The sequence below is a fragment of the Ursus maritimus genome, unplaced genomic scaffold (genome assembly GCF_017311325.1).
Source record: "Ursus maritimus isolate PB19 unplaced genomic scaffold, ASM1731132v1 scaffold_2, whole genome shotgun sequence".
Classification (NCBI taxonomy): domain Eukaryota; kingdom Metazoa; phylum Chordata; class Mammalia; order Carnivora; family Ursidae; genus Ursus; species Ursus maritimus.
In genome coordinates this window covers 32,801,271-32,828,790 of record NW_024424452.1, presented here as the reverse complement: position 1 = coordinate 32,828,790, position 27,520 = coordinate 32,801,271, and the positions used below count along the sequence as shown (strand labels likewise).

Sequence of the window (27,520 nt, the reverse complement as noted above, 5' to 3'; positions counted from 1 at the left end):
ATGAAGTAGATTTTTTTTACCCCATCTTACAGATGTGAAAGCCAAGTCTGGGACCTTAACTGACTTGTGCAAGGTCGAAGAAACTTACAGGCAGTGAGGTCAGAACACAAAACTAAGTGTAAAAATTACCCATACCCATACTTTTTCAGCTGCACTGTCAGACCTTGAGAGTTCCCTGTTTCTCCTCTCCCTGTGTTTCCTTCCTGCCTGTCTTACTGCGATCTTGCAAGCGGGATTTTCTTATCTATAGAAGCTACATCCTGCCCAGAGGCTTCCTTGGTGGGATTTAAAACCCTATCACAGATTCTTAAACATGACCATGAGGTTCTAGCCAACATCCTTAGCCTGGAAGAGTCAGGTGTTTCCAGCCAGAAGGCAGCTGAGGAACTGTTTGATGTGGCTTAGTGCAAACAGGGTCGGTCGGTGGATATTTATCACTCCACGTTTGGGGAGGATGTTTAAACACCTCAGGACCAAGTATCACCATGAATCAGCCGACGTGGCTCTGTGAGTGAGTCACACTGGCTCAGATTTCAGTTTTGTCTCATGTTTTTCTCTCTCTGTGCCTTATTTTCCTTGTGGATTTGATGAGGAAGAGAAAATCATAATGTGTGCACAGCGTACCTGTTTCAGTACCTGACACCCAGTGGCATCTTAATGACCCCGTCCATTCATATTAGCTGTAACTTGACGCTGTTTGTGGCCCTAGCATCTTACTGTCGTTAGCAGCGTGGGCATGCCCTGGGAGCTGATTGAACTGCAGATTCTCATGCCCCAGCCCAGGCCTCCGAGATGAGAACATTCATGTTAGAAGGGTCCCCAAGTAATTCGATGCCTATTAGAATTTTAGAGGCAAAGGCTCTGGGGTAGCCCTTACCTAAATACTAACAGCGACAGCCCTTAAGGAGATAAAACACATTTCCATTGTTTTTGTTGTCGTTAAATTGCTAGCCTTCCACAAATACCTTACGGGACAATTTTTTCTAGTTGTTTTGTTATCTGGAACAACAATGAATTAGAAGGAAATTTTTGGCAAGCGGTCAAAAAACATGTCTTTAAATTTTTTTGGTTGTTTTTAACAAAAAAATGAAATAAACTTTAGCAAGTATTAATAAAACGATACCCTCTGAAATAATTTACGACAGCTTCCCGAGGAGGGGCTAATGCTGTCCTGACAATCACTATTGACATCCTCCAAACAGAAAGGGGACATTACAATAGGGGTCAGCAAACCTTTTCTGTAAAGGTCCAGAGAGTGAATATTTTAGCTTTTGTGGGCAATAAGGTCTCTGTTGTAACTACTCAGCTCTGTCTTGCAGCAGAAAAGCAGTCAGAAATAATACATAAATGAACAAGTGTGCCTCTGTTCCAATAGATACTGAAATTTGAATTTTATGTGATTTTTCACTTTGTCACTAAATATTAGTCTTCTGTTGATTGTTTTTCAACCAGATAGAAATGTAAAAAACATTCTTAGATCACAGGCCATACAAAAAAGAAAGTGGTCCAAGACTGTAGTTTGCCTACACCTGCTTTGGAATAGCAGCCTTCAATCCCTGGGTCCCAGGGATCTGTTTGGTGTGATCTGCCTTCAGCACCATTAGATTTCTATCTGTGTGACTTTGGGCAAGATTCTAAAACTCTCTCTGTCTCAGGATCCTCATTTTTAAATAGATATAATGAGAGTACCTATCTTATAGGGTTAAGAGTAGGGGATAATCCAAATTAAACATTGAATGGGTTTGCCTGGCGCTTTTTGGGTAATTAGTAAGCAGTTTTTGGAATTGCTACTATTGATGTGTTTACTCTCATATTAAGTCAATTGAATAATTTCTGTAAAAATCACTGTTAGTCAAAATTTTGGAGGCAGGAGAATAAGAGTCAGTCATTACATTTTTGAAACAACAAATAATCCGAGAGAATTTGTATAGAGATTCTTTGTAATATTCCTGCAACTTTTTGATATAGTCTGAAATTATGTCAAAAAGTGAAAAAAACTCACAAAATCATGTATTTCTCTTTATTGTGAAAATCAAAACTTGCATCGTAAATTGGAGTGAGAGATCATTTACACTCTATACAGATTTACTTCAGGGCTCCTTTAAATATGGAAATCCCCTGGTACAATTAAAACATGATTCACTTTATAAGAATTAAATATACATCCAACATTTTCCTGCAACATCTGTGCCGCAGTGGAAATACCTCTGTATTTAAAGCTCAACCGTAACCCTTCAGAGAGGCTCATCTTTCAGGCATGTATAAAAGCATTAAGTATTAGCTGTGAAAATATTCTTACATGGATTAGCTCAATGCTGGTCTATTTTCAAAAATGCATAACCTCAAAAAGCATCCACAACCCATGAGGGCTTTGGATAAATGTGTCCACTGGAAGCAGTAACCTCCGTGGGCAGGGAGTAGCACCCGGCAATCTCCCAGACCTCCAGGTCTAACCGAAGTTTGGTGCCTCTATGGCCCTCACACAGTACAATGCCTCACTGATCCTCAGGGCAGAGCTCGTTCGGAGGCAGGGGGGGATATTAGTCTGCGAGGGCCGAAGCACCACAGACTGGGGGGCTTATACAACAGAAAGGTATTTTCTCACAGTTCTGGAAGCTGGAAGTCTAAGATCAAGGGGTCGGCAGGGTTGGTTTCTTGGGAGACCTCTCTCCTTGACTTGTAGACGCTGTCTTCTCGCTGAATCCTCACATGGTCTTCCCTCTGTCTGTCGTAATTTACTCTTCTTATAAGGACATCAGTCACGTGGAATCAGGGCCTACTCTCATGGCCTAACATTAACCTAATTACCTTTTTAAAGATCCTGTCTCCAAATACAGTCACATCCTGATGTATGAATGTGAAGTATACATTTCAGTCCATTAATAGTAGGAAAGGAATGGGTAGGCCTTCTTTTGGGTGGGAAACCAAGAGTAGTCTTGCTAAGATTATGCTGTTGGTGGTCTTCTGTACCTTCTTGACCAGCCCACCTCCAGAGAGTTTGGCAGGATAGTTAGGACTGGGAGTTAGTCTTTGTGTTCGAAATGCTACAAAGGAAAGGCAAAATTTGCCGATGTACAAAATAGCAACGATGAAAAGTAGGCTGTACCTCTTTGCCCATAAACGTACTCAAAGCAGATATATTCAGCCATTTTTACGTTTTTTTCCCCAAAGATGTGGAGATGCCCTTGGGCCTGGATTAATGAAAGTGTATCCAGAGCAGGACAGTCACCTGGGTTGCTGATCAGAAATGCAGATTTCTGACCAGCTGAGTCACGCTCTTTAGGAGTGGAGCCTTTGAAGGCATCCCATTTCAGTTCTCCCCAGTGGATTCCTAAAGTCTCACAGGCTCGGAAAACCTCCAGTTTTAGGAAGGCAAGAGCTCACAGCATTGAGGTTTGGGAGACTGGCTCTCCTCCAGTGTTTCTCGATGTGTGTTCCCCTGACACCATGAGAGCGTGTTGAAAATGCAAGTTCTCAGCTCCAACCCAGACCTATTGAATCAGTCCGAAACTCTGGGAGTGGGACCTGGCAGTGTTCTGTGTTGAACAAATCCCCTAGGTGATGCTGATGATGCAGGTGATTATAAGAACCCATGGGGGACTGAGGGCACCCCTTTCGGAAAGTACCACTCCTGTGAAGAAGACATTTGCAGGTTTCTCTTACGGTGAAGTATCCCTTTGTCACCAGCTTAGAGCTTGTTCTTTCAATTATGACCAAAGTTTTCCTGTCTTTACTCTAATTTAAAAATACATTTAAAAAATCATTCTGTAACAATGGAAGCAAGAAGGAGTCATTGATAAAGTGAGTCATGTTCTAGGAGCCTAGATAGCTTTGTTTCTCACCCGGAATTTGCCTCTGACTGATGATAAGGCTTTTCGTAAACCACATCTTTGTTCTGTGCCATTTTTTCCCATCTCTAAAAAGGGACTAATACTTTCTGACCCTTCTTACTAGGGAGGAACAAATGCAGTGTAAAAATGTGTGAGGAAATATTGAATGAAAACTTATCTTTTTGGTATAAAATGAAAGTACTGTTTTTAGTAGTGATTGCTATTACTATGAAACATTTTTAGCTCCGACTGCAATATGTAACAGAAATATAGAATAGACATTTCGCCAGTCCTAATAGTCATGTTTCATAAAAATTGTGCCAAAATTACTTTTAAACTTTATTGATCTCAGCAAGCAAAGTAAATTAACCATAGGGTCCCAGGTTTGAGGGTCATTTCGGACTCATTCCTTTGTTCCCTTTCTTTTGTATGTATTTGTTCCTGAACATTCGAGTACTACAGAAGACAGCATGTCGTTCTTTTGAAGGGCACAGGGGGCTCAGCGGATGTGCCCCAGAACCCACGCGGTGCCTAGCACACGAGAGAGGCCAATACACACTGTGGAATGAATGGCAGCCCTCACAGGCCACCTTTTCTTAGCTGAGCACTGGCGGCAGAGAAGCTCTGGAATGGCCTCCTGCATTCATTCACCATTGGCCTGTGGGATTTTTCCTCTCAGCCCCCTCTGCAGAGTCACCAGGCCTAGTGACATTGGGAAAGCTGGACCCCAGCAAAGGGCTGTTTGCAAGTGACTCTGGGTCAGCACATAGATGCTTGCGGAGGCTCAGACAGCCCATGACACTCTCAGAACCTTCCACAGCAGGTGCTCCTGAATCCCTGTTGGCTCTTAGAAAATTAATAAAGTGTGGTTGTTTTTCTTTGTGCCTTTAATTTTTTTTTTTTTTCATTTCAGTAAAGATAAGAGCATTCTTCTCCAAGTGTTCTAACTCATCTTCATCTTGGAGCTAATGAAGTGACTCAGCCACTCCCAGTTGCTAGGCAGTTGGGGCGTTTCTTTGACATGTTTTTTTCCTTCTTTCTTTATTATTTTTTTTTTATTATTTTGGTGGAACTCAGAAAATACAGGACGGGCCTAGTCATTCACCCTGGGCTGGCTTGGCACTCTGCCTCTTCGGGACTAAAATGGAAGAGCAGACATTCAAAAGAGCCTTTCTCTTCTTCCTTTCCCTCTTGCGTTCTAATTTTATTTCTTGCAAGTGCAACATGGCGGCCTGTCCCAAACCCTCTGGTTCCTCTTCTCAGGCCCCTCCTGCCTCTCAGCCTACCCTGGACCCACAGGGATGACAGAGAACAAAGATGTGACTCCTGACCTCTTGGAGTTCACAGCATCCATGGGAAGACACTCATTCGATAGATCATTACAACACAATTGAGACAAGCAGAGGAAGGAGGCTGCACTTGGCAGGTGGAGGCAAATAGATCTGGTTTCTAGGAGGAGAAGCCACAGCCGAGTCCGGAAGGGAGTCATCTAGGGGAGGGGCAGGGCCTCCAGGGAGAGGAACCATCCTCTATAAAGGCAGAGGTGTGCAAATGCACCGTCGTTCCGGTTGGTTTGAGTCCAGTCTCCTCACCTGAGCGTTGGCCGCAGAATACAGAGTTTAGCTGCTTCCTCTTCCCTGTCTGTGATAGGAATCACCCCTTTGAGGCTTCTCCCTGCCCCTCATGGGGCCAGGAACAATCCCCAGAGCTGTGGGGAGTCTCCGGTTAAGAAGAAAGGGTTGGGATGCCCCATCCGCACGTGGACCTTGGCTCACCCTCTCGCAGCTGGAGGATTCCCAATCCTGCCCGGGAGTGGCCCTGTGGATATCGTGCCGGAATTTGGGGTGCTGATGAGTGAGTGTGACAGACTTTGCAAAGGCTCTGATTATTCCAAACTTTCGGTCTGCCACGTGGAGCCAGTTCGTGCCAGGCACAGGTACGGGCTGCTCGGATTTCATGAGAAGCTGCCTGAGTCCGCCTCAAAAGAATCAGAGAAGAGGGGGAAGCAAGCGAATCCCTTAGAGAGGCCTTGTAACTGCGCCTGGACTTTAGGCTTGGACGTCCCTAGCAATAAACAAGGAAGGGGCAGAAGAAGGTGCCCTCAAGAATGATTGATTAGTGCACTATTTTTAGCCAAGAAAATAGAAATGAAGAAGGCTTTAAAAACATAACAATTTAATCATATTCATTGATCCTTCCGAGAGTCAGGTATTTTGCTAGGGGCTGGGAATAGATGAGTAGGGTTTGGCTGTGACCCGGGGGGCTCATTGTGGCTAAGTCCAATATGTAAGTGGAAAGTTGCAGTAGAGTGTGGCAAAGGATCTACGAAAGAGATTTTTTTTTTTTTTTAAGTAGGCTCCATGCCCAGCGTGGCACTCTGCGCGGGGCTTGAACTCAGGACTCTGAGATCAAGATCTGAGCCCCGAACAAGAGTTAGAGGCTTAACTGACTGAGCCACCCAGGCGCACCTAGGGAGTTTTTTGTTTTTTGTTTTAAAGTGTGATGGGAGCGTAGAAGGGGGAGTGATCCATCAATTCCTGGAAACTGGGAAAAGAGGCAACTTCTAAATGACCCAGCAGGAATTGCGGTGGGGTCTTTCTTTAAAATTAGACCCCATGAAATTCCCAACGTTCAATCCTTTTTGACATAAAAAGGTCAATGTCATATGGTTTAACCTAACGGTAGGAACAGGAATCCCGTCCACCAACTCTAATCAGGTGGTAGCAACTGCCTAGAAGCTGTGTTCAGAGTGATTCTGAGGATTCCAGGATAATAGGAAAGGACACTGTGGAAACTGATGAGTGGTCTGTCCTTGCTAGGGAGTGGTGGCTACTGGTAGAAACTGAACACAGTTGCCATCTTTACATTATAAGGAGGAAAGCCCCCTTTCCCCTCCTCCCTCAAAAGCTTGGATATCAGAGTAAAATTGCTTTATAAGCAAAGGCACAGAAGTCTGAGAAGTATAGGATGTGGCCATGGTGGCGGACAGTTCATACTAGCTGGAGGCAAACGGTCAATGTTGGGGGGATGGGGTGAGGATAGAAAACACAATGCAAGGGACTCACTAGAAAGCTGCATCACAAGGTGCTTTGAACGACCTTATAAACACTCCTCGTGCTGCTGCTTGCACCCTATTACCCATTTGACTTACTTTTTAAACAAACACACATGACTCGCCCCTGCCCAAAAAATGCGTAGAGGTTACAGTGTTCTTCTCTGCCTCTTTGTTTCTGTTTAATTCAAAGCTTTCTCTTAAGAAAAGGTCACAAAGTACTAAGAGAACATACAATAAGTACTTTGCAAATTAAATTAGAGGATGTTTTTTAGGTAAAATAAAAAGCAAGTCTTGTGACAGCATAGATTTTGTTTTACAAAGGTCAAAATTATTGCATAAAGAATTTTTTTTTCACTACCAAGAGGAGAGCTTCATTATGCCCTGCCAGGATTTAGCTTCCTAGAGGGAATCTGTGCTGTGTCCCCATGGGATTCTCTAAATTGCATTGAGAGTGTTGAAAATTGACCCTAAGGTTTTAACTGCACAATACTGAAATGTCCTTCTGGATATATTTTTGCTACAACTATGCTGTTTTTCTTTTGAAACCAAGGCACCCCCAAGAAACTTCAGATTTCATTTTAAAAGTGTTTTCTAAGCAGGGGTAGACGTGAGAGACCCATCGAGTTTTCTCACAAGTCCCACCCTAGAAGATGCTGATTGGGCAGCTCTCTGTGTATCCTACAGAAATGTCCGTTTCTATCTAAGGTTTTGGCAGCGAGCGAGAACATAGGGATGAATGGCCTGTGCAAAGTCAGACCAAGTCCTCACTGATAAAGCAGGGTGGGGCTCAGGGTGTGTCCGCGGGGGGGGGGGGGCATGCCACTCCTGTTGGTTGATTCTAGACCCCACAGCCCCACGATCTGGTGTTCAGTTTGTTTGCTGTTAATTACGGTACTGTGCCAGTTTCTTGCCAAAACTGAAAATACCTACCGAGAAGAAATTAGACCATGTCACCTCCCATCTTATATGTTGGGATAAACTTTTTAAATAAAATAGAAGAAAGAACCATCAGTTTAGCAAAGGCTGGTCATGACTCAGGCCCAACTCCGAATACATTTAGCGCCAAGAGGAGGTCAGTCAATTTCACTCTTCTACCCAGGCTTCCGTGGGGGCTCTTCTCCAGCTGTGAGCGTAGGATACCAGGGTAAATGTCAGAAGGACCAGGGGACATTGCTTTAGAGGGAACTTCTGTCCATGGGGCTGCTTCTCCTTGTCAAAGAATGGATGGAGGTGGCTGAGTTGGTGACAGAGGGACTTAGGGATTTTAATCCATCTTTGCTTTACCTGGAAATAATGTACAAAATCCAGGGAAACACAGGGAACGGAGGGTAGAGGTGGAATTTGCAGAAAGCTTCTCAGTCTTCCTCATAGGTTCCATCTGTTCCAGCTCCGTACCTGAAGTTGGGGGGGAAGAGGTCACCGAGACCACCTCTGGAACTGCATTCGGTTTTTTAGTTCAGGAAAGATGGCTATCTTTTGACGGTTCACATGGCAATCCCTCTCTGTTTGGCAGACCCCCACTCACTCTGCAAGTTGTAACTACACTTCTGTTGACCTTGGGCAAGATACTAAAGGACTGTAGAACCCCTTAGCCAGCACTAGGGCAGGGCTCCAACGACGTGGGTGAGCTCATGGTGAGACAGGCTTCTTCTCATGGGGGAAGCTTTTCCGTTGTGGTGACAGCAGGAAGATCCAAAACCCAAAATCGCATGTAGGCAAGTGAACAGAAACCACAGGAACACATTTCCATCATCAGTAATGGGCTGACAACTCCTCAGAAGTCTCTCTCATTCTTTTCAAAGTCTGAGTGTGAGCTTTGTAGCAGCAGGAAAGAGAATTGATACCCTGAGGATTCCTGACCCTGCTCGTCCTTGGAGTGGGCGGTGGTTCCAAACACATCACAGATTGAGGAGATATGTCAGGATTCCACCGTTCCTCTCCGCTGTAAAATTCCACTGTGCGAGGATAAGCCTGGTGCCCTTTGCTTTAAATCAGGCAGAGGACAGTCAGGTCTGCAGTGCGGGCTCGGTGAGGCAGTCTCTCAGGAGCTTTCGGGAAGAAATGAGATACGCAGAAGCCAAAGATTGTCTCGCCCCAAGCCCAGCGTGGGTCCAGGGTGGGTCACGTGGAAGGTGAAAGTTGCGTTCATTTCTGCCCTGCCGTACTTCTGTTCTTCCCCTGAAGAACTGATTCAGACAGTCTAAAGTAGGGGGAGGAAAAGTTTCTTCCAAACATAGCAGTTCACGTGCTTCCCCTTTACTGAGCGATGATTACTTGCCAGCCCCTGCCCCGGGCACATCTCTAGCCATACGATTCACAACCCTTCCTGGAGGTAGGTATATTCACCCCATTTTCCAGATGAGAATCCCAAGGCACAGAGAGGTACAGTGACTTACCAAGATCACACAGCTACGTGGCCTCTGAGCCAGCCCTGTCATCTAGTTCTCTCTGATATTTCTCAAGCCCCCTTTGGCGTGTGCCATGCTGCCACCATCACTGATCCAAAACTGGGTCCTGGAGCAGCCAGACCCCACTAGAGAAACCCCAGGTGACAAGGGTAACCCGTGCTTGGAGGGCTGGAGGGTGGGTTCCCAACTCCCCGCGGCTAAGCCAGGGGGCTGCCACGGGTGTCCCCATCACGTGCACGGGGATGTGGCTATGTTTTCATTTCTCTGCCTTTCTTGTTTGCGTTGCCGTGATCTCTCAGGTGTAGTGTGCCTGTTCCCAAACCAGATACCATCTATCTCTCTCTCTTTCGTAGGCACGGTGCTGTTGTGCCAGGCAAACCAGGAGGGATCTTCCATGTACAGTGCCCCCAGTTCACTTGTATATACTTCCGCAAGTAAGCCCGCTGTTGTGGCTCTCTCTTTGTTTTGTGACATAAATCTGAGTCCAGTCACCTTCCCTGCCATGTAAGTTCTCCTCCTCCCCTCCCTCTCTGCTCCACCCTCCCTGTGGCTCTCCACAAGATCAGGTTGGTTCTCATAAGCATGTCTCTGTGTTCCCCGTCACCTTAGCATTGAACCCCTTTGCTCATTACATCTGAATGCTCACTTCCAGATGTCCCAGTCATCCTTTGTTAAGACCCGGCAAATCGGGTCCAATGGATGGGACATGGGGCATTGGTCTGGGTTGGGGGGAAGACGCATGGGGGGGGGTGGAGCTCAAGCTCACTGCCTGCCTTCTGTGACAGCTTTGCAAATTAACGTGAAAATAATTGACGTAAAATATGCGGGCCACCCAAGTGGCACCATTTTCTCAGGGTGGAAAATAACGACTTGTTTGCAAGGCTGTTCTGCCCTTTGCTATGTGATTCCAATGAGCAGGAGGAGGAGAGAGAATGTGGTTCTCCCCCATTTAACCGGGTGGGGGGAACAACAAGAAAAGGCACTTTGATAGATAGGAATATAGCCATCAGGTGCTGGGGGAGAAGACCAAAAACAAATATGGAAGATAGGTCACAGTGTTGACATGGAAAAACCAAGGATTTCTCTGCCTGGGACGGATGCTCCAGGGTCGAAAAATGCCCCACCCCCACCCCAGTTCCCAGAACAGGTTGAACAATTACAGTTCTCGTGGATTCCATCATGGTACCCCCAGCTGGTTTGCCCCTCCTAAGACCCCCAGCCACAGCTGAGTCCTTCACATCTATTTCATAGGCTGTAAGATTTTCACCCTGTGAAATCCCCATAACTAAGAAATTGGTCCTCACTGGGATCAGTGCTCAGCAGTGAGTGTGGGGACAGGAGAAGGTGGTCTGCTGGAGACCAGCTAGAGAAGGGGGTGATGGAGAGCAGCAGTAACGAGTGCATGATGATTAGGACGACGAGAGATGGGGGAATCCTCTCCAGGTGCCAAGATCAAGCATCTCAATTTCCAAAGGCTCAGAAAAAATAAACTCTTTGCTGGGGAGCACAGGTTAGAAACAGTCACCAGAAACCAAAGACATGACTGTGAGAATCCCCAGGGTTTCTGAAGGTGCCAGGTTATGGGGCAGCCAGGTGTTCTTCCCAACCAGCATAGCACCTTCCACAGCAGGTTGGACATGAAGTAAACGCAGAGTATCTTCCTGTGTCTCTGGGAAGCCAAAATCTAACCTTACAGGCAAGAAGTGGTTCTTTCTAAATGTATGGACGTTGCCCCCTTTGGGCAGCAAAAATGTGTGTGCGTGTATCTTGTAGAGCTAGGATTAGGATGTTAGTACATATTTTCACCTGCTCGACCCTGTTTCGTCCTCCAAATCCACACCAGGTAGGTATTATAATGTTTGCTTTACAGCAGAGGAATGGAGGGGTACTGAGGCAGAATGATCACCCAGGATCACACAGCCACAATGTGGTAGATTTGGTTTTTTAACCTGGGGAATTATTCAACTTTTGACTGCTTTTCTGGCTCCATTTGACCCTAAATATCATCGTCATTCCCTTGTCTCTCTCCCCTCCCTTCTCCATAAACGTTATTTTCTAAAGGAACGTTGGCGGTCCAAAACTTAACCACAGTTGAGTTCCGGAGTGTTATTTTGTTTTATTCTGTAACATCGTTGTCCTATAGAACTGTCTAAGATGATATGTTCCATATCTGCGCTGTCCAGTACGTGGGCTCATGGGACAGAGGCACTGACTTTTTTATTTAATTCAATGTTAATTAATGTTACTCTAATTAGCCACAGGGGGCTAGTGGCTACCATATTGGAAAGCATGGCTCTCAATGATCATATGAAATATTCATTTCTGTTTCAGTTCTCTGTTCAGATTAATTCCAAATAAGGGCTGGTTTGAATCGGGATAGTCATTCGAAGGCAGCTTTGGGGGAAAATGTGTATCATCAATATCAAACATGGAAATCTATCGCAAATTCTTCATATTAAAATAGGGGAGGCATACAGAGGAGACGATGTCATCTGAAGAAGGGGTCAGCAAACTACAGCCCAGGGACCAAATCCAGCTCACAGCCTGTTTTCGAAAAGCTCGTGAGCTAAGAATGGGTTTTAGATTTTTTGAAGGATTGTGGAAACAGAGCAAAAAAAAAAAAAAAAAACACAACATGTGGCAGAGACAGAAGTGGCCCACGAAGCCTAAAATATTGTCATTCCAGCTCTTTACAGAAAAAGTGTGTTGATCGCAGATATAAAGTGTTCATTTTATGATTGAAAATCCAAAATGACAATATCACTTCACTGTTTATACATTTTTCTCTGAGTTTAAAAGTAAAAATTTATAATAATTATGGAAACTGTATAATGATGTCCAACACCCTTCATTTTTAAATTGCATAATCAATCATATTACCTACACATTTTTCATCCTATTATTTTCACTGATTATCATGTCATGTGCACTTTATGAAAATATGTTAAGGGCCTCATAATATTCTATCATTTCACAATAGTACATTTTAATCAACCCCCCATTGTTGGTAGAAATTTTTCAGAAATATTAAAGAAATGTCCTTGTATATATCAGTGTTAAAGGAAACAACAATTAATAAATAATTAATTGTCCTACCCCATAACAAAACAAAACAAAAACCTAGTTTCTTAAAACAAGGATCTTTACATCAAAACTAGGGATGTACTGTATGATGACTAACATAATATAATAAAAAAATGTTATTATTTAAAAAAAAAAAGAAAAATAAATATTTTTTCCACCCAAAAATAAACCCAAAAAAAACAAGCATCTTCACTTGTCGATCTGTCAAGGAATGGCATCCAGACTGACAAGCTCAGGGAGTGTTTCGTAAGGAAGCGAACGCGGAGGTTTCTCCTTCCCCACCTGGGTCGTCAAAGGGACTGTAGATACTTCCATCTCTAGGCAACGATACTGCGTGTAAAGACGACCTGTTCCTCCCTGAGACGCATTGCTGAGGCTTTCTGCTTTAGTGTTCCAAGCGAACAATACTTTTGGGGACTGGACTGATTGCCATTATCTGGCTTCTTTGTTTTTTTCGTTTTTGTTTTTTCTGCGGTTTTTTTGGTTTTATTTTTATGTATTTTTTTTTTATTATTATGTTCAGTTAGCCAACATATAGTACATCATTAGTTTTTGAGGTAGTGTTCGGTGATTCATTAGTTGTGTATAACACCCAGTGCTCATCACAACAGCTGCCCTCCTTAATCCCCATCACCTGGTTACCCCATCCCCCACGCCCCCCGAAACCCTCAGGGATTTTGTTTCCCAAAATCCAGAGTCTCTCTTGGTTTTTCTCCCTCTCTGATTTTTTCCCGTTCAGTTTTCCCTCCCTTCCCCTATGGTCCTCCGTGCTATTCCTTATGTTCCATGCATGAGTGAGGCCGTATGAGAATTGTCTTTCTCTGCTTGACTTATTTCACTTACCATAATCCCCTCCGTTTCCGTCCATGTCGTTGCAAATGCTGGGTATTTATCCTCTCTGGTAGCTGAGTAATATTCCATTGTATATATGAACCACATCTTCTTTATCCATTCATCTGTTGAAGGACATCCTGGCCCCTTCTACAGTTTAGCTATTGTGGACATTGCTGCTATGAACGTTGGGATGCAGGTGCCCCTTCTTTTCACTACATCTGTACCTTTGGGGTAAACACCTAGTAGTGCAATCGCTGGGTCACAGGGTTAGCTGGCTTCTTTGAAACATCACTTAGGTTTTCTCCTCCAGATTAAGGTATATGTTCCAGTGCAGAGTCATATGTTCTAGAAACAATCCCGCCAGCACATAGACGGTCATTTTTGCTTGCCTGTGCTCTCTCTGTCTCTGTCACACACATGGGTGTGCGCACACAGACACACACACACACACAGTGGGGGCACACACACGGCCACCCAGGTTCATCTCCTCTCTGAGTGTGACATCCACATGCCTGAGAGCCACCTCTCTTGTCTTTTGAGCCACCACACCTTTGAACGGTGTGGCCTCTTTTTGCTAAGAATCCAGCCTTCTCCCCAAAAGCTGAGGAACCCTTACTTCTCAGCAATCTTGTAGGATGCACCAGCTTTTTAACTTGAAAATGTCTATATTTCTCATGGTTATCTAATAGTTGTACTCCTGTAGGAAGGTGTGTATACATTACACTTTCGTAAATCGGATCTTATGTGTTTACTGACTTCCATGATTACTCCTGAGTTTGTGTTGGCTTTTTTCCTCCCATGGATCTTTAACTGGCCTTGGAGGTTTTAGACTTAAATTGCCCCTCTGCCTAGCCAAAGAGCTAATCATCTGTAAATAACACCCTTAAATGCGGTAGGGGAGATGGGTTTTCAGGGAACCCTGCTGAATTCCTCTGTAATGAAAATAATTCCTACTTGAGCTTATCTGTTTTTTAAGATGCATTTTTACATAATGGGTTTTCCCCCACTTAAGTGAATCATCCTGATAATATGACCCAGGACATGAAAGCAGAAAGAGAAAGATTTCTACTCACAGCTCCGTGTCAGTACAACCTAATCCCACAGGTTCTCTCATCTCTCCCCGACTGACCCCAGTTTTCCCCCCTCATCCTGACCTTTATCCCAGTGTGCAACCCCAATTCAGCTTGTGTCACGGGACATCACGCATCCTCTCATGTATCCCAATGAACCACTAGCATCCAGAGTGTAAAGTGGGCCAACATTTTAGCAGACAAATGAAGTTGAAGCAAAACTCCAGAGAATTAGGCAAGATCACCTTGTACCAAATGGAAAACATTTAATATTAATATTTTTGTCTTAAGAACATTAACATTTCATCAGCTAAACTAATTAAAGTTATTACATGAACTACTTTATTAGTTTTAAAATAATTTGAATTCATTTAATAGCATTGTGTTTACTTAGAAGAGCCCACATCTGACCCCTTAACAGAGGGGTTTGGTAAAAGCTGGGGCAGGGCTGGCGGGCTAGCTCACTGCCTTCCCGCTCCTGGGGCCAGTGATCTGTAGGCTTCTCCTGTCTGGGGGAAAGGCACCTGCTTTATTATCAGTGCTGTTTGCGTACAGTGCGTGCTTACTATCCGCAATGACTCCAGGCAAAACTAGGAATGGAAAGAACATGTCACCTTTCTTCCAAATGAAAACATTACCTCCATTTTTTATTAGTTGAAATATCAAGAGGTAAATCCATGGTTCCGATGAATGGCAAAGTCACTTTCTAATTTGGATTAGCAAAGCGAGCTCTCACTGATCCTTATTTCCATGTGAAGTAGATGTTTCCAAAAGCCGGTCGATGTTACCCATCTAATTCTGCTTTCGTTACAATTTTATGAATAGACTTTAAATTACAAATATAACATGTGCTCCCCATAATTAGAGAAGTATGCAAATACACACACATATGTGTGTGTGGAATGATGTGGTAATAATGTCCCCATATTATCTAAAAACGTACACCTTTAATGTAACCCATATTGACTGCCTGCAAAGCATCTTTCCACATTCTCTCCATAATAATCCAAAGAAGGACATACACACATGAAATGGGGGTGTTGGTAGTTTGATTTTATACAGAGGGGAGTGTTACCCATATGTATTATGCACACATTACACATTTTAATCATATTTTGTTTCACTTAATAGCAGATTTTGGCTCCCTCCCGTTCAGCCGTTTGGGTATTTTCACGCTGTCCCATGGTCCTTCAGCCTTTCTCTGTCCACACTCATTCAAACTACTTCTTTTCCTAAAGCCTGCAGCAAGTATCTTTACATACACCCTGACGTCCCAGCGCCTCAAATCCCACATCTAGCCTCCCAAACATGGGATTGGTGGTTCCATCCTGATATCCTTCATGCCCGTCACCCAGTTACCCCATCCCACCACCCACCTCCCCTCCAGCAACCCTCAGTTTGTTTCCTGTAGTTAAGAGTCTCTCACAGTTTTTCTCTCTCTGATGACTTCCCATTCAGTTTTCCATTCCTTCCCCTATGATCCTCTGCTCTGTTTCTTATTTTATTTTTAATTCACATTGAGAGAGAACTATTCATTAGGGGGAATAACCTGTGAAGAGCATAGATACCGCAAACATATTTCCTATTTGGGGCCTTTGCTCTTGCTTACATTCCAGCTACATTTTTAAAGACACAGGCAAGCATATCCGTCTTTTCTCTTGTTACAGCTTTAGACACCACTTTAGGTCACAAAATCCCTGCCAAGAGCAAGTATTCCTTAGCGTTCTATTATTTTTCTAGGGCTGCCATAAAAAATACCATAGATGGGGGGTGGTGCTTAGACAACAGAAACTTATTTTCTCTCCGTTCTGGAGGCTGGAATTCTGAGATCAGGGTCCTAGCATGGTGGGTTCTGATGAGGGCTCTCTTCCTGGCTCATAGATGGTCACCTTCTCACCATGTCCTTACAGGGCAGAGAAAGCAAGCGCTTGGGTGTCTGTTCTTATGAGGCCCCACCTCATGACTTAGCTCAGCTTAATTACCTCCCAAAGGCCTCATCCCTAAACATCATCACGTTGGGAGTTAGGGTGTCAACATGTAATTGTGGGGGGAGGACACTTTTCAGTCCCCAGCAAGTACCTTGACACAGAGGTACCAGTTTTATTTGTCAACAGGCAAAAAAAAGCATTTTCCAGCAGAAATGTATGGATGGTTTTTATGTATTTTTTTTTTTATTATTATGTTCAGTTAGCCAACATATAGTACATCATTAGTTTTTGAGGTAGTGTTCGGTGATTCATTAGTTGTGTATAACACCCAGTGCTCATCACAACAGCTGCCCTCCTTAATCCCCATCACCTGGTTACCCCATCCCCCACGCCCCCCGAAACCCTCAGGGATTTTGTTTCCCAAAATCCAGAGTCTCTCTTGGTTTTTCTCCCTCTCTGATTTTTTCCCGTTCAGTTTTCCCTCCCTTCCCCTATGGTCCTCCGTGCTATTCCTTATGTTCCATGCATGAGTGAGGCCGTATGAGAATTGTCTTTCTCTGCTTGACTTATTTCACTCACCATAATCCCCTCCGTTTCCGTCCATGTCGTTGCAAATGCTGGGTATTTATCCTCTCTGGTAGCTGAGTAATATTCCATTGTATATATGAACCACATCTTCTTTATCCATTCATCTGTTGAAGGACATCCTGGCCCCTTCTACAGTTTAGCTATTGTGGACATTGCTGCTATGAACGTTGGGATGCAGGTGCCCCTTCTTTTCACTACATCTGTACCTTTGGGGTAAACACCTAGTAGTGCAATCGCTGGGTCACAGGGTTAGCTGGCTTCTTTGAAACATCACTTAGGTTTTCTCCTCCAGATTAAGGTATATGTTCCAGTGCAGAGTCATATGTTCTAGAAACAATCCCGCCAGCACATAGACGGTCATTTTTGCTTGCCTGTGCTCTCTCTGTCTCTGTCACACACATGGGTGTGCGCACACAGACACACACACACACACAGTGGGGGCACACACACGGCCACCCAGGTTCATCTCCTCTCTGAGTGTGACATCCACATGCCTGAGAGCCACCTCTCTTGTCTTTTGAGCCACCACACCTTTGAACGGTGTGGCCTCTTTTTGCTAAGAATCCAGCCTTCTCCCCAAAAGCTGAGGATCCCTTACTTCTCAGCAATCTTGTAGGATGCACCAGCTTTTTAACTTGAAAATGTCTATATTTCTCATGGTTATCTAATAGTTGTACTCCTGTAGGAAGGTGTGTATACATTACACTTTCGTAAATCGGATCTTATGTGTTTACTGACTTCCATGATTACTCCTGAGTTTGTGTTGGCTTTTTTCCTCCCATGGATCTTTAACTGGCCTTGGAGGTTTTAGACTTAAATTGCCCCTCTGCCTAGCCAAAGAGCTAATCATCTGTAAATAACACCCTTAAATGCGGTAGGGGAGATGGGTTTTCAGGGAACCCTGCTGAATTCCTCTGTAATGAAAATAATTCCTACTTGAGCTTATCTGTTTTTTAAGATGCATTTTTACATAATGGGTTTTCCCCCACTTAAGTGAATCATCCTGATAATATGACCCAGGACATGAAAGCAGAAAGAGAAAGATTTCTACTCACAGCTCCGTGTCAGTACAACCTAATCCCACAGGTTCTCTCATCTCTCCCCGACTGACCCCAGTTTTCCCCCCTCATCCTGACCTTTATCCCAGTGTGCAACCCCAATTCAGCTTGTGTCACGGGACATCACGCATCCTCTCATGTATCCCAATGAACCACTAGCATCCAGAGTGTAAAGTGGGCCAACATTTTAGCAGACAAATGAAGTTGAAGCAAAACTCCAGAGAATTAGGCAAGATCACCTTGTACCAAATGGAAAACATTTAATATTAATATTTTTGTCTTAAGAACATTAACATTTCATCAGCTAAACTAATTAAAGTTATTACATGAACTACTTTATTAGTTTTAAAATAATTTGAATTCATTTAATAGCATTGTGTTTACTTAGAAGAGCCCACATCTGACCCCTTAACAGAGGGGTTTGGTAAAAGCTGGGGCAGGGCTGGCGGGCTAGCTCACTGCCTTCCCGCTCCTGGGGCCAGTGATCTGTAGGCTTCTCCTGTCTGGGGGAAAGGCACCTGCTTTATTATCAGTGCTGTTTGCGTACAGTGCGTGCTTACTATCCGCAATGACTCCAGGCAAAACTAGGAATGGAAAGAACATGTCACCTTTCTTCCAAATGAAAACATTACCTCCATTTTTTATTAGTTGAAATATCAAGAGGTAAATCCATGGTTCCGATGAATGGCAAAGTCACTTTCTAATTTGGATTAGCAAAGCGAGCTCTCACTGATCCTTATTTCCATGTGAAGTAGATGTTTCCAAAAGCCGGTCGATGTTACCCATCTAATTCTGCTTTCGTTACAATTTTATGAATAGACTTTAAATTACAAATATAACATGTGCTCCCCATAATTAGAGAAGTATGCAAATACACACACATATGTGTGTGTGGAATGATGTGGTAATAATGTCCCCATATTATCTAAAAACGTACACCTTTAATGTAACCCATATTGACTGCCTGCAAAGCATCTTTCCACATTCTCTCCATAATAATCCAAAGAAGGACATACACACATGAAATGGGGGTGTTGGTAGTTTGATTTTATACAGAGGGGAGTGTTACCCATATGTATTATGCACACATTACACATTTTAATCATATTTTGTTTCACTTAATAGCAGATTTTGGCTCCCTCCCGTTCAGCCGTTTGGGTATTTTCACGCTGTCCCATGGTCCTTCAGCCTTTCTCTGTCCACACTCATTCAAACTACTTCTTTTCCTAAAGCCTGCAGCAAGTATCTTTACATACACCCTGACGTCCCAGCGCCTCAAATCCCACATCTAGCCTCCCAAACATGGGATTGGTGGTTCCATCCTGATATCCTTCATGCCCGTCACCCAGTTACCCCATCCCACCACCCACCTCCCCTCCAGCAACCCTCAGTTTGTTTCCTGTAGTTAAGAGTCTCTCACAGTTTTTCTCTCTCTGATGACTTCCCATTCAGTTTTCCATTCCTTCCCCTATGATCCTCTGCTCTGTTTCTTATTTTATTTTTAATTCACATTGAGAGAGAACTATTCATTAGGGGGAATAACCTGTGAAGAGCATAGATACCGCAAACATATTTCCTATTTGGGGCCTTTGCTCTTGCTTACATTCCAGCTACATTTTTAAAGACACAGGCAAGCATATCCGTCTTTTCTCTTGTTACAGCTTTAGACACCACTTTAGGTCACAAAATCCCTGCCAAGAGCAAGTATTCCTTAGCGTTCTATTATTTTTCTAGGGCTGCCATAAAAAATACCATAGATGGGGGGTGGTGCTTAGACAACAGAAACTTATTTTCTCTCCGTTCTGGAGGCTGGAATTCTGAGATCAGGGTCCTAGCATGGTGGGTTCTGATGAGGGCTCTCTTCCTGGCTCATAGATGGTCACCTTCTCACCATGTCCTTACAGGGCAGAGAAAGCAAGCGCTTGGGTGTCTGTTCTTATGAGGCCCCACCTCATGACTTAGCTCAGCTTAATTACCTCCCAAAGGCCTCATCCCTAAACATCATCACGTTGGGAGTTAGGGTGTCAACATGTAATTGTGGGGGGAGGACACTTTTCAGTCCCCAGCAAGTACCTTGACACAGAGGTACCAGTTTTATTTGTCAACAGGCAAAAAAAAGCATTTTCCAGCAGAAATGTATGGATGGTTCCATGTGCTTACCAATGCAAGCAAGTGTATTTGCACATAGTTACATGGAAGCCACAGATGAGCTTGAGATCCATGTGAGGATAAATCCTAACGAAAAAGGAAGATGACTGTTAATTCCCCCTGAAATTTTCATTCCTGACCACAGGGCGGGGGGAAATCTAGTATCACAGGCTCAGGATGCTAAATGTTATCCAAATGCAAAATCACTTCCTCACTTATTCACTTTTATGAAACTCAAGGGCAAGCAGTGGTGGCATGGTTTTAATTGATGTATTGATTGCAGATTTTATGGAAGTAATTGTGTGGAATTCATAAAACAATGATTTAAGTGGCAGAAACATACATAAATCAGGCCGCACTGTTCTACTTTTAGGTAATTGATAGAACTTCCATTGGTTTCTGTAATTAAAGTAACAGCCTAAATTAATTTATGGCTTCCTCTTTCTTCTGCCCAATACAGAAAATGTCAGTGGACTGAGTTCAGTTGATAGAAAGTACACGTACAGGTCACTGTGTTACTGACACACTGGTTTAAAGACCCGTGTCTCCTCTCTCCCTCTCCCGATATTTCAGAGCTCCGTGGGGCTCTGAAAAGGCCTTTTCTAATATTTTCTGGAGGAATCACTTAAAAGAAGGATAATCAGAGCCAGGATGAGGGTGAGGCGAGAGAGGGACTCACCTTAGACAAAATCTAAAGAGGTGCCAAAAAACTCAGTAGTCAAGATAAATAGTATTCTAATACAGTATTTTAAAAAATCTAAATTAATGGGAAAAAATTGACAGTGAACAAAATATCAAAATTTTCATTAAGACAGGACGAGTATTACAATTTTTTTTTTTTACCTTAGGGTCCAATATGCTCAACATAGCACTTTTTTGCTTAAAATTTGAGAGTCTGTTGTTCATCATGCGTTTTTTTAATAATAATTTTGATTTTTTAAAAACTTAAGATTTATCCTGATTACTGGTAGGTTTTTTGGTGTCACCTCCTCTTAAATTTTGTACCCAAAGTGTGTGCCTAACTGGCCCTACCCTAGTCCAGCCCTGAAATAATAAAAAAAAAATGATAGTAACTATACCAATATTAACTCATGGCTATTGAGCACTTACTGTATGTCAGGCATTCTGCTAAGCCCTTCACATGAACTTTCTCCTTGAGTCCTCACAAGAAAAGCGTGAAATATGATTATGCCCCTGTTTGCTTGAAAACATTTAGGATTAGAAGGATTAAGAAATTTGCCCCAGGTGACCTAGCCAGATCAACTTTGAACCCAGCCTAACTCAGTCCCAAGCCTTCCGTCTTCACTAGTCTCTAAATTTATCCACCAGTGAGTGGAAGTGAAGCAACCACAGGCTCTTCTCCTGGACGTGTCCAGGCAGGGAGTGGTCCAGCGCAAACTCTAGGCAGCTGTCCAATCTCTGCACTCAGGCCAACGTGTGCTTGCTTCTTCTCAACCCTGGATTGCTGGAGCAGCAGTTCTTCCATGTCTGATCTGTCTGGCCAGGGGTTGACAAAATTGTCCTTTAAAAGGCCAGATAGTAAATATTTCCAGCCTTGTGGGCCATCTGGTTGCTGTTGGCAACCACTCAACTCTGTCCACAGCTTGAAAGTAGCCACAGACAGTACAGAAATGAATAGGTGTGATTGCTTCCAATAACACTTTATTGACAGAAACAATCTTAGGGCCGGATGTGGCCCAAGGGCTGTAGTTTACTGACCCCTTTGTTAGGCTAGCATTCCTATCTGAAACGGCCGGACTCCAGACAGCTGGCTGTGAGGGGGAGGAGAGCAAAAGGGACCTTCTTTTCAACGTGCACTTGCATGGGTCTTTGGCACTTTGTGCCATCTTATCACATTTCAACACCAATAATGGAAGGCAGGCACGTAAACAGAATACGCTTCTCTTGGTACTTATCAAAGTAAGATAGAGACATGAATTCAATCTAAATTGGGTGGATTGGCTTAGTTTTGCCCTCCTAAAAAACAACAACCAAATGTGGAGTTAGAGGCCTCATTTTGGTGCCGTTGGCTTTCTCTGAGATCTGCCCCAGGTTCCCTGGGATAAATGGTGAGACTCCATAAACGTACTTCGCATCGTTTGCTTGGGTTGATTCTGGGTCCTTCCGCAGCTTCCAGTAATGCTGGTCTAAAAGGTGCTCCAGAGTGGATCTTTCCAACCAGGAATCAGTGCCTTGCTCCTTCTACGTTTGTGGCTCAGCATTATGGTGACAACATACCTCTGTCCTCTCTTATCATCTCTGAAATAATTCCTTCCATTCTTTACCTATTTTATCAGCCCTTTGATGGGGGGGGTTAAAATGCATTACTTCATTTAACCAATTTTCATCAAGTTGTTTCTCTATGCCAGGTACCCTTCCATGCAATGTAAAAACTTCATGAGTAAGGCGTCCTCTCTTTAAAATTTTTTTATTTAAATTCAGTTTAATTAAGCAAGGTGTCCTTAAGTCAGCCTCTGTAGTGTCGAGTTCTTGTGGGCAAGACAGATAATAGATACACAATGCTAATGTCTCAGACTTGCAAACAAATTACAGGGATATTTGGGGGCCATATCCAACAGGAGACTGACCTTCTGTTAACACGGCATTTTTAATGCCTCTTGGTAGGTCAGCTAAATATTGACGTTCTCACCATCCTCCCACATTATAGACACACTTGACCACTGATATCCTATTTCCCTCTTTGAACCCATGGACGGGGAGATTCTGAGACATCTACTGGGCCATGCTCTGCCTGTCACCTCAGTCATAGCACACGCCCGATTTAATGCCCAGCGATTGCCCTCCGCCGGACACAGAGGTGAAGCCACCACCACTGCTCCCTGAGCCCCTGTATCATTCTGTCCCCATCACTGAAGCACCATCTCTCTGCCTGGCGCCACCAGCCCTGCTTTCCCACCATGTGGCACGGCGCTCTGATTTATGAACAGGTGTTTTGTTTTGTTTTTACAGCTTTTATTTATTTATTTGACAGAGATAAAACAGTGAGAGAGGGAACACAAGCAGGGGGAGCGGGAGAGGGAGAAGCAGGCTCCCCACTGAGCAGGGAGCCCGATGCGGGGCTCCATCCCAGGACCCTGGGATCACTACCTGAGCTGAAGGCAGACGCTTAACGACTGAGCCACCCTCGCACCCCTGAACAGGTGGTTTTTAAGAGGTTTTTACTAGCTCCTATGTTAACTTATTTCACCTGGACACCAGCTGCCTGGCTCGGTTGTATTTTCAGTCCACGCCCCAGCATCGCCCCAACTGGATTTGCGGCTTCATCCACAGCGGCAGTTACTTTGGCCGGCTTGTGATCAGAGACAACTTTGTTGTGACTGTTTTGCCCTCTTAAAAAAAAAAGAGAGAGACAATTTCAGGGGGAAGAAAAAAACCCACTAGTTGAACATCCTCCGTTGTTTACAGACAGGAATCTGCAAAGAAGATGCCACATTTCGGGCGGCTGCCGTCTAGCTCTCTGGGCGCTTTGGTTATTAATCTCAATGCAGAATGGTGGCTTTCGTCTTTTGCAGATGGGGGTCTCACTTCTGCAAAAGGCTGCCAATTGCAAAAACTACCATCCCGTGGTGTGCCCCCAAACATCTTGTCTTGATATTTCTTTCACAGAAATACATATGACAGATAAGGAGTCACTGGAGGACGGTTTGCTTTGTGTCAGACAGATATTAAAACAATAAACTATGTTGCCCTGGGATTCTAGTGCACACATAGCCAGAGAACGAGGCCGAGACGAGATGTTTGTGAAAGGCAGCGAGGCAGTTGTTCTGGGGGAATTCCCTGGAAACCCCAAGTCCTGTGATAGCGTTGACAGAACGTACTTTTTAATGCTCACGTTTTTATAAGAAGACCAGCAAACTCTCTGGTGCACCCCCCACACTGAACTCCTGGGCCATGCCTGCTTTCCGCTGGTCCTTGGCAGACGTGAGGAAGAAATCCTCCAATGGGTTGAGCAGCTTAGTTTAGAGTCCATTTTTTTAACCACTCCTCTGTACCTCATTTGCTTTCTCCAACTAAGGTAGATTTAAAATGGGGGGAAAAAAACACCTATTCTGTGTTCAGACTGAATATGAAATTTTCAGAGGCCAAAAATAAGATCCTGTTTGATTCCTGGAATATAAAGGGGGCAACTTGATGCATTGGGGCTGGTGTGTGTTCCTGGGGGACGCAGCTTTGGACACGGAGCCAAGTCCTCTCTCAAAGTCAGCACGTCTGGGAGTGAACAGCTTAGAAGGGGGAGTAAGAACACCCAGCGACATGCAATTCAAGCGCTGGATGGGGGGCTTCTGGGTGTTTCTGGTGCTTCTGGTGTCCAACCACAGAGTGGCCGCCTCCTCCCCTTGCCTTCTTTCTTTTCGAAAGCAAATCTCCCGGTGCAGTGCAAAGAATCATGAAAGGAAGCTTGAGCTTGCCTCCCATGGAAGGGAAAAGAGCCTGGCATAGTTCATTTAAACATAATTTAAACACTCGCTTCACTCCAAAAACACCATTTTCTTAAATCATGTTTTCATTTCTGTAAAAGTACTGTCATGCCAAAAGCTATTTTATTGCTCCTGGAGAATTTGGGGGCAGTGTTAACAAAATGCAGTTTTTAGGACCAAATAACACACCACATATTTTCAATCTGTCTCCCTGGGTTTTGTTTGCATGCAGTGTCAACTCTTGATGCCTAATTGCTTTTTATGTAAAAACAAACGTACCAGAACCACTTCTATAGGCACACCTGCCCAAGGATATATATATCATGCCCACCCTTGGTAATTGCTTCCAGGTTCCAAGAAGCATTTCCCAAAGGCTCATTTCTGCTGGCAAACCCTAGTCCCCAGTATTGGTTTTACAGAATTCTCCCTGAGCAACGATTATTTAATGACAAGACCTGGATTCGGGCAGAGGTGGTCCTAGGACACCAGCGGTTTGACCTTGGCCAAGTCTGATTGCCCTGAGCATACTCGTGAATACCTACCCACTTGTGAGCGTCCTTGTGTGAAGAGTCATTCAGATCGCCTGAGGCGTTTTATCTCCTCAAATGGATGGCTACACTTTCCGGTTCTTCCACAGAAGCCATCTTCTCTGGGACTTTTTAAAAGTTCACCGAAGAAGCTAGTCTGGAATGTTTATGTGAATCTGGTGACCGGACAACCTATTTCTGAACGGCTTTCTTTTACTCTGTTAAAGATGGGAGTTTGGGGAGGGTTCCAGCTCAGGTATCAGGCAGGCAATTCATAGATCCAGAGGACACCTGTCCTCAAGTTTTGCATGGGGTGTGACTCAAAGGATTGGGATTCAGCCTTCCAAAGTGGAAGTTGACTCTTAAAAGCAGATGGCCTCAACACTGGCCAGCTATACCCACAGTGATGGCTAGAATTGAAGTGAACAACACATTTGCATCATGTTCCCATCCTGTGAGCCACCGCCAACCCCCTCTTGAGGGTTTCACCTGCAGGAGCCGCAGCAGCCCCAGAGAACCATGGGAAATCCTTCCCAACATATGAAACTAATTTATCTCCCTTGCCTTGCTTCCTACATGGAGAGGCAATTCACCAAGCTAGCTGTTTCAGCCACCTGTTAGCCAGATCATGAATGATTTAACAATTGAAACTTTGCTGTGTATATGCACTCGATAAAGTAATTATTTAAATAAATTATTTGACTTTTTTTCCCATGGCTACCTGATAAAAGCTAAATTGACACCACTACAGGTTTTGTCAAACGAATCGAGTGTGGCAAATCGCTTCACCCAAATTAAAATAGATCTCAGCATCTCACGGCTCTGTCTCCAGCGTTTCTTCAAATGACAGAAAGCACCTTTGCAAATGCCTTCCGCGGTCCCGCCAAGTTAAGCCCTCCAAGATTGAGATTCATTCTCGTTGTGCTGAATGAAATGTTACAGAGATCCTGCCCGGGGTGGGTATTGTCAATACCTGTGAGTAGACAGATCACAAATACATCTTCTGCAAAGTAAAAGCGTATCTCTGCGCATCCGGCAGCCATGGTGCTCACCACGCATGTCTGTTGGATTAATCAGATCATTTGTTAACCCGGGAGAGAAGACACAACAGCTAGCTTCGGGAGGTAAGCGGGAATAAGGTGGCAATTATTTAAAAACCAAGGCTGCCGTCCTCATTCAAAGACCTAGCGATGAAAGAATATTCACGTAAGCATTGTGTGTGGGTTTTTTTGCTGCTTTTTGAATTTGTTTTTAAGTTAGGAAACATTTCTGCTTTGGGAACACCGGACTCACTGCTTAGAGTAAATCATCCCTGTGTGTTCATGGCATTTAGTTTTCTTTATTTTTTATCCCTGGACGAGTCATCTATTTCCTTTCTAAGTAAGAGACTGATTCTAACCATGTTATGAGTGAAGTGATATTTGATAATATTAGTAAATCAGTTATATAGAGAAAAAAGTGCCTCCTCCCAAATATTATGAAAGTTTTTTTATGCAAGTCTCTCAAATCTTGGAGAAAATTTCTAGTTGAAGTTAGTCATGAGAAGCTCATTATTTTGACAGTAATGAGGGTTGTGTATACAACACCATGCTAGCTTACCCCAGGTCCCCATTGCTGGGAGAGTCCGTTTCCCCAGTATTTTTGGAGATGTGGAGATAAGCCCCAGTGGGGAAGGAAAACAGCTTGTTTGGACTCTTATAAATCAGTAGTGATCCCTGTGGCCTGTATCCAATTAGTAGAAAAGGAGCAAAGCCCTTCCAGGTGTCTTGAAATCTCAGCACATAAATAGAGAACAGAAGAAATGGCGCCAGCCCTCCTCCTGCTTCCACCTCCTGCCCCCAACCAGGAGCATATCGAGGTCTCAGGTAGGCTTGTCAACAGATTCCCCTGCAAATTCACTCAGTCCATGATGAATTGCGCTGGTTCTCTTGGTTGTGAGATGAATATAGGGAGAGGATGCAGCAGTTTGTATTGTTATAAGAGGCCATAGAAGGGGAGTAAAAACTGAGAGTCGCTAAGGAGCAGGGAGAGAGTGGAAGTAGAAAGTTTTTTCCCAGAGCCGACACAGGATGCCTTGGTCCCACGTGCCTCGTTGCTTTGTTGTGTGATAGATAAGATGATGGGCTCTTATGTCAGGCTGTTTGGGTGTAGAGCATGGGGCGAGTTTCTGGGCTGCTGTGCCTCTTCCCGCTCTCCCCAGGAAAGTGAAGGTAGCAGTAACACCTGGCTCGAATGGTTTTGTGAAGATTTACTGACTTAATCTTTGGGTCTGCGGTTAGCAAGTGTCAGTAAATAGTAGCTGATATATCATACAGTTGACTCTCCTCTGTCTGATAATGGAGTACGAGAGGCTGGATTTGGGCCAGCTGTGATCACAGCTTTGCTTCGACTTTTCCGGTTATTGTTGTCTGGACTTTGCTCAAGTGAGGTTGAGTCCCTCATCACTCTCGTCCTCGCTAAACCTGACTTTCTCTTAGAATATGCACCTTTCATAAGCAGCATGGTAGCAACTCTCACAGGTTCAAGGGCTGACCGCCATTTTCCCTCTGTA

At 44.1% G+C, this 27,520-nt stretch overlaps 1 protein-coding gene across 5 annotated transcripts in view; it reads left to right on the top strand.

The window, feature by feature from the left end:
- The window catches only part of RBFOX1 (RNA binding fox-1 homolog 1), a 331,573-nt gene that overhangs the window by 241,118 nt on the left and 62,935 nt on the right, over nucleotides 1-27,520 (top strand). For 4 of the 5 annotated variants that reach the window (XM_040635353.1, XM_040635351.1, XM_040635355.1 and 1 more), the window contains one exon: nucleotides 9,647-9,727. The exons of the other annotated variant lie outside the window; for it this stretch is intronic. In XM_040635353.1, coding sequence (XP_040491287.1) covers nucleotides 9,647-9,727 — 81 coding nt within the window. The remainder of the gene's footprint in view (nucleotides 1-9,646; nucleotides 9,728-27,520) is intronic. 5 annotated transcript variants of the gene reach the window in all.